The sequence below is a fragment of the Dermacentor silvarum genome, chromosome 8 (genome assembly GCF_013339745.2).
Source record: "Dermacentor silvarum isolate Dsil-2018 chromosome 8, BIME_Dsil_1.4, whole genome shotgun sequence".
Taxonomy (NCBI): Eukaryota; Metazoa; Arthropoda; class Arachnida; order Ixodida; family Ixodidae; genus Dermacentor; species Dermacentor silvarum.
Window position 1 is genome coordinate 49,163,767 of NC_051161.1, and position 15,478 is coordinate 49,179,244.

Below are 15,478 nucleotides of genomic sequence, written 5' to 3' on the forward strand. Positions count from 1 at the left end.
CGGGTTCCCCCCCCCCATAGAGTTTCTACAATTACTAGAGGGTAACTCGGGCGCTGCGATCGTTCTCCCACCATGGGAGTGACAGGTAGTACATGAATTTGTCTCATCTTCATGCTTGGGGCTTCAGACGTTCTCGTGGCTTCGTTTATCACGCTTTATCTGGGCCTAAATTGACCTGAATTTCCAAGCAATTTATACTTTTTTTTTTTAGTGCTGAAGGTAATAAGACTCCGGAAGCACGCATAATCGCTGCTAATTTCAGCGGTTCCGCTTGTCCATGCATCCGTGGCATAATGGTTTCAATACCAGTCTTCTGTCCTAGAGGTCGTGTGTTTGAAGCCTGCTGTTGGATAATTTTAATAATGTTTATTCAATTATTTATAACGTGGTACTTTCTTTGAAATGATCATTTTGCAAAGTCACGAAGCCATTTAAAGCCAGAAGGACGAAGTTTAGGCAAATTCATTTACTAGCCATCCTTTCCATGCTGTCTGAACTGTCCTGCTTGTAACTATACTGTAGACACTGGTGCCGCAGTTCCCTCTAGTAATTGTGTGAAACTCTGTGGTCCCACCTAGTTATTGAGAGAGATCGGTGGGGACCCGTGGGAACGGCTTGAGGAAACACACCGCAGATGGGCGTTGTCTCAGAGAGACATCTGGTGAGACCTTTTGCAATTGCATATCTTCGTCAGGCTTTTCACTGTCTGCGACACCCTTGCAGTGCGCGCCAGTTGATGAAACCTGTGTACGTGAAATTGGGACTTGCCCTCCCTTGCATAAAGAAAAACCTGCATGTAGACGCACGGCATGTGTAAAATAACAGTTGAATCTTGATGGTAGGATCACTATTTTGAATTTTGGGATGATGTGAATGTTTAATAAGTCCTGGCCAGAATGTATTTATGCAATTCGTTCTGTTTTGGGAGGACACAAATGCTATCCCGGGCCACTGAGGAGGATACAACTTTCCGAGTTGCCACAAGATCTCTCACAGTCAGGAGAGTACTTCATGGCATAGTGTTGTGTAGTTGGAGTTTGAAATCTTGGTCTTCCGTGACTCTGGCAGAGACTTGCATACTTGAAAAGTGGCGTTGTGCGAATATCGAAATTTTCAAATATGAATGCTTTGCTTCGACTATCAAATTGAATATTGAATACTCTATTTTACAGTGCATATTTCATACCTTTGTATAAGACTCACTTCCTAATTCTCGCATGTTTCTAAGAAAAAATTGGTATACAAGGTGCACCTATACTAGCTTGGTGGCCATGATGAAACCTGATTACGCACCCTTGAATACTCATTGCAAAATGTTCTGCTGACCAATTTCAGGGTACTAAATTTTCATAAACAATTTCCATAAATTTGCTTCCAACTCGAAATCCACTATTCGCACAACCCTACTCTAAATTTCGATAGCAGCACGAAATCGTCACATAATTCAGCACAATGTCAAACACATATTCTTAGATGATATAAAAACCCCCAAGAACCATGTCTGCTCCCGCACAGCCAGCCATATATCCGACTTGTTTCGAATATTCATATCCTACAGAATATTCAGTTGTATTCTAATGGTACACGTATGTGAAAGAAAAGCGCAAAGTTTTATGCATTTCAAAATGTGCAGGGCACATAGCCCTCCTTTGTCGAACACGATGCTCTATGCCTGAGCACTGGCATGTGAAAGCAAAATATAAAAAAAAAGCACATTGAGCACATGTGATGCCTTTACGAGACACTGGCCACAGAATATCTGATGGGATGTGGTCACTCCATGGTCAACCTTGGTCAACCGCCAGGTACATAAATTGTACATCTTGGAAGCTACTCGAGGATTTCAATCATTTTCTTCCTCTCTCGAGGATGTTAAAAATAAAGAAATGGGGCACGGGTTTGGGAGAAAGTGCGAAGCAGAAGAGGACGAAGTAGGAGAAGGAGCTAGCCCTTGCCTAGTAAAGACGTGTTCGAGAGCTTAGGCTACGGCTCTTCGTTTGTTATAGGTGCAGGGAAAAAAAAAATACATCGGTGTGTTTCTCATCTTGTCACATGGTGAGGCTGAAGACTACCTACTCTGACATGTCCATATGTCACAGCACCTACATGATTCATAGCATTAGCCAGTGGAGCTAACCAATGAGTGTGCTAGTAGCGCATCTCAGAAAACTTGCCAGGAAGCTATCGCTTCACTTTAACAAGCATTCTGCGATAGTTCCCACTGAATTTTTTCGGGTAAAGTGCTTTTAGCAGCTGGTTATATATTACGACATAGCATTAAATTTTTTTTGTAAGTACTAATTAGTTGCAAGCAGTGCTGCACTAGGTGTTTTTTTAGCATTCATGCTTGATTTCAGCTTGATATTACTGGGCTCCTTGTGGAGTGCTTTCGTTTGATGGGTAGACTCTGGCATGTGACTTTAACCCATTATTTTCGTTTGATTGGTAGACTCTGACATGTGACTTTAACCCATTAACCCCCAATCCCAAGCTGTCCTTTATCGCCAATTGCGAGTCACACTCGTTCAGCCCAATGTTATGCTGCTCCCACTGCCAAAGACGAATCATGGTCAGTAATTGGCCTTGGTTTCCATTTTCAACGCTAGAGGGCAGTACAAGTTCAGAAAAAACAACTAAGTATCAAGAATCAAGTAATATATTTTCAGGACAGTGACGTGGAAAAGAATTATGACTACACAAATAAAATTTCAGAAATTTAGTATGCTTTTTCGGAAGTGCTCCTAGCATGTTCTTAGCGCTCTCTTTTGATGTGCTTTACCTCGCCGTGCAGTCAATGGCAAGCCCAAGGTCGAGAAAGGACCTGCAGCAAACAACAAGGCTGCCAGCGCTCCTGTGGTTCCCAAGACAGCGGCCAGTGGAGAGGATAATGCTGACGTCCCGAAGAACGGAACCATCGACGACTTGCTGCTGGCGTCCAGCATTGCCCTTGACACTGACAGCACACGAGTCAGCCTTGAAGAAGAGTTGGGGTCAGTGCTTTCCCGCACTTCCGTTTGTGAGAAAGCTTCTCTTGTCTCAGAACTTAAGTTCGCTGCTGCTTGTGTGTCGCATCTAAAACTAAATCATCCTTACTAATGTACGTATGTTCCCCAAGAAATTTGTTCAGTTGCCCCCCCCCCCCTCCCCTTGCTCTTTGCTTTGGATTAGTGTCATGTCTGCGTAACTGTTATGTGTTATCAGTTTGCAGGTTGGCAGCAATGATAGAAAGTGAGATCGGTTCACGCGTATCTTTGCTAAGTGTTTAGTTAGTAAGCAAATGTTTAATGCAATTTTTACTGCCCACAAAGCTCATCGTAATAATCAAATATCTTGCTATTGCTGTTCGTGCTTTGCCCTTCGGGCATTTTGAAACTGCAGCTTCCTTATGTCTTAACAACAAAACATTTTATGACCATGTCACCGAGTCATATTGTTTCAAGCATATCCTGTTACAACGAAGCCACCAGGATGGCAGAAAGGTTCGTTATAAGCAAAATTTTGAAATAAAAAGAAAAAAAAACTGGATCATCATACGACAGCAACGAGACAGCCAAGCAGACACTGTTAGATTTAAAAGAGGCGTTCAGCTCGCAGAGCATCTTCTCTCATTGTCACTGTGACAGAACATTTCGGACGTTTTCAGCGGTTCCTCGGGAATCTGAAAAATCGTACGTTGATTGTAATCGACAATGGGGCGCCGATCCTTCATCCTAAACTGTAACAGCTGATATAAGTTCCTGCGCAGAGAATCTTAGAAGTTTCAAAGCTTCCATATGACCCTGAACGCCTGCAAGAATGGGCGAGAGCTATTGGAAGAGAGGATCGAGGAACTGAACAAGTGACTACGTCTGCGAAACGCATTTCCGCAGCGGAATGGTTAGCAGGCATAAATACTGCACTGAGCTTGGAGGTGCAGTCATCTTTGAGCAGCCGAAAAAGTCCTTGTTGCTTCCCTGAGGCAGTACCTTGCCTTTTTCCGGGAGTTTCACCTGACTTTTGCCCAGCAAAGAAACCAAGAGCGGGCCTGGGAGATCCCTAAAATTGCCAGTGAAAGCAGCGCCAAACAAGCAAAGGCAGATAGTACTCGTTATGAGTCGGAAGTTGTCGTCGAAGATAGTCCAAACTATTGAGGAATTCCAGGTTAGCTCGGTCGTGATTGAGGCATGCTCGTCTGAGCCTTCGAGTCATTTGTGCACGAACTCTCCACTGCAAGCACGCGTTCGGTAGTCCCTCTCTTATGGCGCTCCGGTCAGCTAATGAGAACATGTACCAGCTGCCGTCTCGTTTAGCAACAGGCATCCTGTTGAGCTAGTGTACTCGAGCTATAGGTACCTAATGTGATGCGAAGCACTGTCGTCATGCAGCCGCATACGAGCAGACAACAAGAGCGCTCCCCGCGTCGGACAGATCAGCTGCATTGCTTCGACCAGCGCTACTTGGACGAGCCGTCACATGACCACGAACCACGGCTGCGCCGTCAAGTGTCCGGTGCAGCCGTGGGTGCGGCACAGTTTGGTCGTTGTTCGTTCGGTGGCACTGTCACGGTGTCCGCTGCCCGCTTCTGCGTGACATAATGAGGGCGCGAGAAGGAGCCGAGTTGCGCCTCCTAAATTATTCTTTCTCCGTGGGAAAAGCACACTTGCAGGGGCACAGCGCAGCCTAGTATATCGAATGTGGCAGTGAATGGGAGTTTCATACACGCATAGTACAGTGCCATACTTTTGCATGGGATTTCGGGGGGATGTTACGACTGTTTGATACAGACGCTAATTCGATATGTCCGGGTTTGATATATCAGGGATCGACTGTATCTGAAGTGAGGCTTGCATGCTAGCCAAACGTTGCCCTTGCCTTGATTATCGACAATATAATAAGTGAGAGGAATAAGGGTTAAGGGCTCAATTTTTATCAGTTGCAACCGTATAAAGAAAACACACAATGTAGCCAAGGAAAGCATAGGGTAAATTAGCTGGGGTGATATTTGAAATGTAGAAACAATAAGGAAAAAGGAAATTGAGGTGGACAGGAAGACAATGTGGCACAAGTGGGAGCTGAACCCACATCTTTTGCATTGTGCATGCAGCGCTCTACCCATTAAGCTACCACAGCGACCATCCTCCTGGCCACTTTCTTGGGTATTTGTGTATGATACCAGATGTAGTCCTGGGAGCGTTAGTAGTCACCTAGCCAAAGCAGACGCATTCAGTATCCTTGGCCTTGCAGGAAGCTCATGCGTCAATCTTGAATTGAAGGCCCCATCCGTCTTTTGTACCCTTGCTCCATCTGACTTTCCAGTGGAGTAATTTACGAATATGACTGGACTCATTATTTCTAGTAACCAGTTATCCAAGACTGAAACAGGGTCCTTAATTGGAGCTTGGTGTGAAACTGAAAATTGTCTCATTGCCCTGTATGCAGGGGTGGCCGAGCATCGCCATCGACGCGGGACGCAATCCAGGGCATGCTGTCCATGTCGAAGAGCGCGTTCACCTTTGGGCCGTGTGACGGGGGTGGACCCATGGGCCCCACAGCACAGGAGCTTCTCGAAGGAGGCCCGCTGAGCACGGGGTTGGCACTGGGGTTGGCCGGACCGCGCGGAAGGATTGGCCCGACGCCCATGCTCAAGCGGCCCACTCCCTTTGGTTCTGCCGCCTCACGGATGCGGTCCGGCGAGGAAGAAGACCTCGAGGAGTCTCTCCTCAAGGAGTGCCACGCGGACGACGACTATGGTGAGCGGTTCAGTCTTGCTGAAACAGGGGGGGGGGGGGCTGTGTGGTGTCAACAGCCATAGAGTTTCCTACAAAAATTACTAAAGGGAACTCTGGCACTACTGTTTATGGAAGCTAACATGGCGTTCTGCCAACGTGGGAATGATGGTTAGTGCATGCATTTACGTGAACTTTGTCCTTCTGGCTTCAAATGACTTTGCAAATAAATTTGAAATTCACACAACCTTTGCCAGGTGAATGCTTAGCACGTGGGCCGTATTCTCGGTCGACCACTTTTGGGGTGTCGCTTTGACCAGATGCTGATTGGCTTTAGAAGCTAGCTGACACAGCACCCACTACTCCCATGATGCTTTATGTGCCACCTGGAGACTCCATAGAATTTGTTACAAGGAGTGAAATAGCCAGAAATGGGAGTGTCATTGAGCACTTCACACCTGTCTGTACTGCGGTTTATATATCAGTTTTTGTGGCCAACTGTAATCATTTATGAATTTTTGTCACTTGGCTCGTACTTAGTAATATTTATACTAGGAGAATGCCAGCAAACTTGAAAAATGGGAATATCGAGAGGCAAACATAGCTAAAGCGACAGGAAGGCGGTTGGGCCCCACAGCGAGGGAGGCACGTTGAGCACGGGCTTGGCACTGGAGTTGGCCGGACCGCGTGAAAGGATTGGCCCGACACTTTGTCTGTGTCTGCTTCTCAATCTTTCCCTTTTGCAAGTTTGCTGGCATTCTCCTAGTATAACCAGCCCAACAAGCCACTCTCATGTAATTTCTCATTTTAATGGTTTATTTATGTGTGTTGTTTTTTTTTTCTTGCCTTCTTTGATTCACCTGCATATCTGCCAACTCAAATTTTTCTTAATGTTTGTAAGTTTGGACTCATTTTATGATCTTATTATTGTTGCGCCAAGTTTGATGGAAAATGAATTCTGTTCATGAAAAAGTTTAGCTTATAGGTCTCTATAAATTCCGTTAAAAGTCTTCTAATGGTCAAAGTATGTTAGAAAGTTACTTTCTTCGAGCAAGTTCCAGATGCAGGCAATATCAGCAGCAGCAAAGTCATTGAAAATGTCACTGTGATCTAAAACCAGTGCATTGCTTATCAATCTCTGTTTCCGCAAGTTCGCTGCTCCTTGTGGTCTGCATTTAAAGTTAAATCATCTTTAATAAAGTGCGTACTGTATTTGCCCGAATCCAATGTGCACCTGTTTTCCGAGATAATTGGTCCAAAAATTGCCTGCGCGTTACATTTAGATAGGAAACCAAAACCGCGACCACAACCTTGGCAATAGCCTACCGTCAGAGTCTGGTCTGTGAAGGCAAATTCTGCATGTCTGGTTTTTTCTGATCTCCGTACGTGGAGGGCATGCTATATTTTTCTTTTTTGAATCAGTGGCATGCTGTATTCAGGTGCACTTTGATTTTTCTTACTTTAAGCCCGCAAAAATTGGGTGCACGTTATATTCGGGGGGTGTGTTACAATTGGGTAAATACCGTATGTATTCCACAAAAGGTGTGTGCTCAGGGCAAGCTTTAAAATTTTAGAATGAGTGCTATCCATGTTGTTTCTGTGTGAGTCTTTTGAGTTTTAAAGTTCTCAAGTTCGCAGGTATGCATCCGTATGTTTAATGGCTGCTTGTTTTTGATATCCTCCATGTGTTCCAGTTTATCCGGGCCTGGAAGCCTCGGACGACGAGCTTCGCGTGTTCAAGCCTCGGGGGCGATCTAAGCGAGACGAGGCATGGAATCCTAAAGGTTGGCCCCAATGAACATTTTAGTTCTCAGCCAGGCCATCGTTTTATAGCTGCGCTTTTCTGTCAGGAACAGAGATATTTATTGTCGTAATCATCATCATCATCATGAATGTTCTATTTCATGTTCACTGCGAGACAAAGGCCTCTCCCAACGATGCCCAGTTAACCTTGTGTTACGCTAGCCGAATCCACCCTATGCTTGCAAATTTCCTAATCTCGTGAAACCAGAACCACCTACTAATTCTTGGCTCTCCTCGACTGCATTTCCGTTCGCTTGGCACCCATTCTGTAACTCATTATCGCCTTCTGTCAGCTCCTCTACGCATTACATGATCTTCCCAACTCCCTTTCTTCCTCTAATTTTGACTAGAATCTCAGCTTCATTCTGTTTGCTCTCTAATCCATTCTACCGTCATCTCCTGCCTCTTAGGAGTGTTACACCTATCATTTGCCATCCCATGGCTCATATCATCGCTCATATCAACTGAACTGCAGTGCTGGAAAACCCTTAGTTCTGTTTGATAGTTATTAGTAACGTGGGAAAATTGGCCAGCTAACTTGAAAGACAAAGTGCTCACTCATACTCTTTATGATCAGCCGCAAGAAATTTGCATGAAACGTTGAAACAGCGCCACACAGATGACTGAATATTTTTAGCACGTCAAAATTCTCGTTGTACGAAAAATCAGCCATCAACTGTATTAGTATTTTTTCTTGCTTTTTGCTTTTTCTTCCTTGGTAGAAAGCGGCGGTTTGACACTGTCTCTATGTCCTCTTTAAGTTCGTTCTCCATTTGTAATTGAAGGCAGAAAGAGAAAAATAGCTTGAGCTGTATTAGTAAATTGCTTTTCCACAATATCAAGAAAGCCTCTGCAGCATTACCATGAGAGGAGCCTTGATAAGCCGAGAGAGATGCAAGAACGAGAGACGGGTGTTGCCACCGCCTTGAAGTTTTCGGGCCAGCTCGCCGTGGCGTTATGGATTTTGATTACATCTGTCCAGGGCCCAGTTAACCTACCAGTTAACCTATTTATTGGCAAAGATGCACAACACTGTATTCAGTCTAAGAGAGTGAGAGAATGAACTTCACAAGTTTCAAGCTACTCACCACAACATCCCAAATAAGAGGGGGGGGGGGGACTTGGAGGACGCTTTTAAGCTTCTCCAATAGTGGAGTGCGATAGCATTCAAAGATCCCTGACTGCTTCTCACGCTTCCTGGCAACTGCAGCTTATGTAATCGTAATGTTTACTGGGAAATGCTGGCGGCGAACGCTCTGCACGAAGGCGAGCTTTCTAGTTCCATTTGTTTTCTTTCGCGCCCACGGCAGGTGGTGCTGCTGCCGCAGATGTGCGGAGGCAAGCGCCATCTGGATGGTGTTGCTAGGAACCGAGCGGCGCATGCTGCTCTGTGATTGGTAGAAGTGCGGCCTCTTGCGTGGGCTGATTCCGGAGGCAGTACACTGCCATGCCAAGAAAATTAAATAATTTTCAGGTTTCTGTTATTGTTTTGCACTTGTAATATTTCAGTCTGAGAAGACTTAACATAAAAGGCTTGCGCTGTCAGTGTTTTGTTTCATGACATTTGTTTGTGGGCTGGCATTCCCAAATTGCGAGGAATAACTTTGAGAATAACTCAGACACTCTCGTGTACTCAGATTTAGGTGTACTCATGAAGAACTGCAGCTGGTATAAGTCGATACGGAGCCTCTCTCACTATGGTGTCTCCCATAACCATCAAGTTGCCTTGAGACATTAAGCCCCCGTTTTGCTAATATAAATTTAAATGTCATACTTTAATTTGTAACTTACAGCCAGCCCGTATGAAGGGAGGAAGGGGAATCTTAATTGGATGGGAAAGTGACAAAAAGAATGACTTGTGGATTTCTTTCTTTTTTTCTTTTTCTTCTTTTGGTCTTTTCTCATTTTCTTCTTTCCCATTCTTCTTTCACAGCCAAGCTTGCTCCAAACTGCCCAAAACCACCACGCCCCACACGAGAGGGAACGCAGAAAAAGTCTGTAAAACGCACCATCGAGGACACGGCGTCCAAGCTAGCCAACAAGCCTGTAAGTCGGTTTGCAATGCAATTTTTTTCTTCCTTACTCAGTTATAGCCTATGTTCATTTGTTGCTACCATAGTGGTAGTTGAAAAGCTTTAGCTTCATTGAACGCCATGGGGGTCGCTGTAGTTGCGGGCTCACATTACCGCCTTGCCGCATCAATACTCACCACTCAACCCAAAGAAGGAGAGGAAACGGCCATCGCTTTGGCCTATGCTTCTACCAATGCACACTGCATTATCAGCGATTCCAAAACAGCCCTTCGCAACTACGCAAGAGGCCTGATGGCACCCTAAGCACAGAAGATGCTCTCCGGCACTCCCTCCTCAAGGCAACGCCATGTCCAGATAATCAGGGCCCCTGGTCACTCGGGTCTGGCTGGAAACCAAGCTGCCCACTATGCCGCCCGAGCTCTCGCACACTGGGTGCATCATCCTTCTGCGACATCTTCCGATCATGACGAGCCCTCTGTTCTGCATCGCGGTCACGCGTGGGACCCAATGGTCGTGTTCAGAGAAATCCTCCTCCACTACCGCAGTGAGCGGTTACGCTACCCCCCAGCACGCAAAACATTGAATAAATCTTAATCTACTGCTTAGTGACTACTTCAGATGCGAACTTTCCCAACCCCATGCTATACCACCACATTTACCCCAATGCATACTCCCCACTCTGTAAAGCGTGCAGGGCCTGCGCTGACCTCGATCACATTATCTGGGCATGCCCCAAAGCCTCACCCTCCAACACCCACCGCACTAAGACTACACGCATCATAACTATAGCCGCGCAGTGGGAGACTGCTGCTCCGCTTGGACCCAGAAGAGCAGCTCTGTGCCGTCCGGATGACCGAAGACGCCGCCAGAAAGCAAGGACTGGCCGCCGTCTGAGGAAGGGGAGTACTGGGGGTTAGTCTCGCAACCCCTGCCACCCCAGGACCCCATCATGGACACAATAAAGTTTTCTCTCTCTCTTAAAGAAATTGTTTTAATGTGCCAGAGATCACAAGCATCCTAGTGCCCATGCAGATTCACAAAGCTTTCTCTGTATTTTACTCGTATCCCTTAGTCTATATAGTAGAACCTCATTGATTCGATCCTGTTTTGTACGATTTCTCAGCACCAGCATTCGTGATCAAGAACGTAAAATTGTTACCTATGCGTGGTAACTGCTCTTTTTAACCGGTTAATATTTTTCCAGAATCTTTTAGCACCAACATTCTGTAAATAGCCAAACTGCAATTGTATGATTTGTTTCCGGGGGCTAGATCCCATGTGAACATTAAAAAAAAAAAAAAAGGTGCGAAGCACGTGCAATCAAGAGCAGTAGGCACCTGCCACAGTAACTTCCTTGCAATATTCGCCCACCTGTGTCACGTGGAAATTCCGGCACCCACTCAGTTTTCTCTCTCTGTACCAGTAAATCGCCTCGCGGGTCATCGTACGTTGCCATTCACAGCTATCGCTGCCAACCCTAAATTGCGATAAGCATGTTAACCTGTCTGTATCACAGCGCGTGTTGAGTAGTGCTGTTGGAAGCATACTACACACTTCTGATAGGCGATAACCCGAACACACCGCTGTTCCCTGCTGCAGGCGGTGTGTAGTGAGCATCACATTTCGGTCTATACACCAATCTATGCATCCGAATTACTATCGATAGAACATGATAATGGTCGCTAATGAATCGAGGAAATCCAACTCACCGTGACAGGATGTCGAGCGAATATGTTCGCCCCCATGCTGGACACCAACGCGTGATCATTCGCGTGTACAGCCACGTGAACGATCGTGTTCGTCCATCCCAGTTCCCCGCTCCGAAGCCTTTCTCGGGATCGTCCCGTCCCGCAAAGCGTGCCGGGCAGCATGCGAGACGTCTGCGCCTTGTGCCGACCCCAGCTAAAGGGGAGAGGCTACTCCCTTTTATGCCCGAGTTACCCCATTGATAGGTGGCGTTAGCAGCACAACACTCGCGCCATATCTCATATTATTCTGCAGCTACACCAACCGAGCTACGTAAGGGAAGCCGGATTACAGGAGACACAAGAGCCTTGCGGGGAAAAGAACATCATGGGACGCATGAGAGTCGAGCGTTCCCACAGTGTGAAATGAGGTGCAGCAAATCATGTTAAGCTGTGCCATTACTAATACGGCACCCTTTTGAGTGATATTACAGAGGAACACACAAATGGCTTTCAAAAAGAGGCTGTAGTGGCGAAACACATGTTCCCCGCAATAGAGTGTTCATTGAAGATAAATTTCCTGCAGTAAAGCTACTTGTTGCGTATTAGCATGTCAAATTTGAATCAACGGAGATCACAAGTAATTTGATGTTCCCTCTTACGTTGCTCTCTGCTGTACTTGGCTATGGCCGCTTGCTGCAGTCTTTGATACGTACTTGTTCACGTGGCGTGACTCGCAGCCTCCGAAGCGATCCTACCACCGCAAGAAGGCGCAAGCGCCGCCTAAAGCCAAGGAAAAGGACATGGAGGAGTTTGAAGCTGGCCCGTCCACATCCTCTGCGGTCAGCAAAAAGCCCTCCCTGCCTCCAGATGCCTTCAGGCGTGAGTATACCTTTCTTTAAAATTTATTTCTGTTGTTTCGAAGGGATAATCCACGGGTGCCACAAGACTCGCTGCTGTAGCTGAGTGGGTATGTCATTCTACTTCCGAGCACAAAGTCGTGTTTAAATTCCCAGCTGCCAGAGCTGTACAGTTGCTGACTGATAATTCAGACTCTTCTTGGACTGTCTAGAAGTCGAAATTATTGAGCCTGAAAAAAAAAGGGAAAAGAAACACAGATTCATTATAAAAAAGCTTGTCAGTGCATTGCTGCGTGCACACATGCTTGCACGCGATCTGGTTCGTTTGTATTTCGACCATTGTTGTGCAGTCGCTACAGGTCGATAAACGTTTGGTAAATGCGTGCAGTAATTCTCTGTTCCTCGTCATCTTTCAACAGAGGCCGACTGTGCTCCTCTAGTCAAACGAGTGCGGGTTTCTTCACAAGTGTCATTGTCCTGCACTTTCATATCTTCATTGCGGCTCTCGTCGGCACGGTCATTGAGTTCAGAGTTTACACCATTTGGAGCTGCTTGGTGATAAGGGGACCTAAGTTATTGAATGTACAAAAAAACAGGCTTACTTATTATATACAGCAGCAAGAAGAGGGCGAACAAAAGAAGAAAGAGAAGAAACGTGTCAGGAAATACAATTTGTAGGGAACAAGTTATAATAAATAAAAACAATTAGATATGTATTAGAAAAGCGTTATACGATAGCACAATAAATACTCATAAGCAGGAATATCTAGTAATGTGTAACAAAAAATTTCGCTCTTCTACATATAACTAACAAAAGAAAATACAAATTGTTTTACAGAAATATGAAGCCTAACGATACAGTAATAAAAGTAATGTAAAGAAAATGTAATAATTATGAAGATGTATTTATGACAAATGAAAAGATGGTTCTGCTAACAGTATTCCTTTAATATCGTGTTTAAAAAACTGCAATGAAAGAGATGACTTAATATTAACAAGGATGCGATTCCAAAGTGAAATACCATGGAAGCGAAGTGTAAATTTTCCATAGTTGGATCTGATTTTAGGTAAGAGAAGGTTATTGCGTTCTGAAAACCTAGTATTATTTTTGTTCATGTGGTTATCAAAAAGAAGGCTGTCTAATGATATTTTATAATGAAAGAGACGAAATGTAATGAGTGACAACTTGTGATAGAACAGCCGTTGAATGGGTAAATGCGAAGATGTTGAGAATGCGTAACAGAAAATTTTTAACTGCAGACAAAAACAAATCGCCCATGATCGTGTTGCTATATTTAATATCTAAAAGGAACAAATTGTGGATGCACAGGACGATCTAGCGGCATTGCTTGGCTTGTGGTGTAGTTCTGGTGCAGTCGATGTCTGCTGGATTGACTAGGCTACTTTTGGTTCGAGGAAACCCTTGCAGCATGTCTAAACAAAAATAGAGCTCTTTTTTCTTGTCTTGGCAGCTTAATTAGCATGTTGTTGTGCAAGTGGAGTTTGGAATGTATAACGGCGCACATTTATACATTATGCAGTTAAACCTCGATATAATGTACTTCAATATAATTAAATTCTCGATATAACAAAGTATTTAACTTTTCATAACCTCTTGTCCGTAGAACACCATGTATTTAGAACCTCAATATAACGAAGTGTGTTTGTATGTGATTTCATTATAACAAAATTTACGGAATACCGAGACAATAAATAGAAACTTCCTTGGACGCAGATGGTCAAATGATTAAATTACAAGCGGCTACTTGCAAACACACCCCTCAAATCGCGCAACGCGCGACTAGAGCGACCACCGAAGTGGAGCCGCATCATGTTCCATATAAAGTGCGATAAGAGCCTATCACACCCCTCGCACTCTGTGCTTTAGGTGCGAGTGAAAGCGTGCGAGGGTGAGACAAGAAAGATGGTGGCTTCACTAGTGCAGCCTTCCCGCACGAGCAAAGGGAAAGTGGAGGAGGGATGCGAGCTCATGGTGACGCGATCAAGCGCGTGAGAGGGGGACGGAATTGGGGTGTAAGTTGGTGCGCGTCTCGGCCCTGGCTGCACACAGCTGTAAGCACGGCTGAGCGCTTATGCAGCCACGCACCCTGCTTTAGAAATAATCTGCCGTGTGTGCCAAGAGTGGGCATGTCGAGACGGGGTGGCATCATGTAAGCTGTCTTCCCGCGTGTTAGTATTGGAGGTTGCATAATCTCGAGTTTCGGTGGCACGTTGGAACGAGAGGCAGACGAAGCATTCACTCCCCGCTGCTGGCGCTTTTCATGATAGTGTCGTCCCAGTGCGGCCGACACTATGAGCCGCGGGGGCGGAGTGCACGCGAAAGCGTGGCTGGCTACGCTTAATTCGTACTGCTGATGTGGAGATATCGTCGACGTGGCATGAAACCGTCTCATTCGTCGCCGACTCCCAGATTCATCAAAATGAATTATTTTCTCATTCAAATTTGCTTTTTTTTATTGCCCGATAATTCGGAAAATACTGCAGCTCCTTTCCGTGTAAGAAAAATTGATCGGTGACTGTACTTATTTGCATGAGAGGTCAAATTTCAGTACAACGAAATTTTGATATAATCAAGCAAAATTCCGATTTTACCGGCTTCATTATATCGAGGTTTAGTTGTACTAGTGTATTAATGAGGCGAGAGGTGGCAGCGCGAAGCTGTCAGAATTATTGAGCATGTCAGAACTATCAGTGTCCAGATTATTGGTCAGCAACTGTGTACAAATTGAAGTGCATTGTAAGAATGCTCAGGTAGTGAGCTTTGGGTGCACAATAAACACTCAGAGGGGGTCAAAATTAACCTTGTGCCTTTAGAAGGGTGGCAGATTGGGCTAGTTGATATTGCATTACATTCTTCAAAAAGTTTGCGCCCTTTGGGGCTTATCTTGTCCCGCAGCAAAATTTGCCGTGGTTGAATGTGGTTACACCAAGTCTGTCAAGCGATAGCACGGTTTTGCTTGCTTTGGGAAAGGACACAGATGCTGCTCTGTAGCAACTACCGCATCTACAATTGCACCACAAGACAACACACAGGTGCTACTCGGTGCAGCAGCAGCAGCAGCGATCGAATTGACCTTCATGCTGCTTCTCGCTTCAACGTGAACTAAGCGTTGAAACCACAGCGCATGCGAAGTATCAGCATTCAGTGCACTTTGTCCACATCACAGATCACGTTCAAGATATGGGCGCCCATGCGGCGTACGCAGCAACTGCCGGTAGTGGCAGGCTAAGTACCACTTTGACCTTGGCTGAGCCTGAAGGTCATAGTTACAGAACCAGGCGTTTTCTGTGTTTGTACCTGGAGTGGTAGAGCTATTGCTCTAAAATTGTCATCTGCGTTGCTTGCGTTTATTTTCTTGAAAACTCTGTGC

The 15,478-nt window shown here is 45.4% G+C and overlaps 1 protein-coding gene across 3 annotated transcripts in view; it reads left to right on the plus strand.

Annotated features, from left to right (window-relative positions):
* The window catches only part of LOC119461183 (histone lysine demethylase PHF8), a 42,172-nt gene that overhangs the window by 21,209 nt on the left and 5,485 nt on the right, over window positions 1-15,478 (plus strand). For all 3 annotated transcript variants that reach the window (XM_037722404.2, XM_049671901.1, XM_037722405.2), the window contains exons 14-18: window positions 2,792-2,990; window positions 5,419-5,729; window positions 7,400-7,489; window positions 9,442-9,554; window positions 11,967-12,108. In XM_037722404.2, the coding sequence (XP_037578332.1) occupies window positions 2,792-2,990; window positions 5,419-5,729; window positions 7,400-7,489; window positions 9,442-9,554; window positions 11,967-12,108 (855 nt within the window). The remainder of the gene's footprint in view (window positions 1-2,791; window positions 2,991-5,418; window positions 5,730-7,399; window positions 7,490-9,441; window positions 9,555-11,966; window positions 12,109-15,478) is intronic.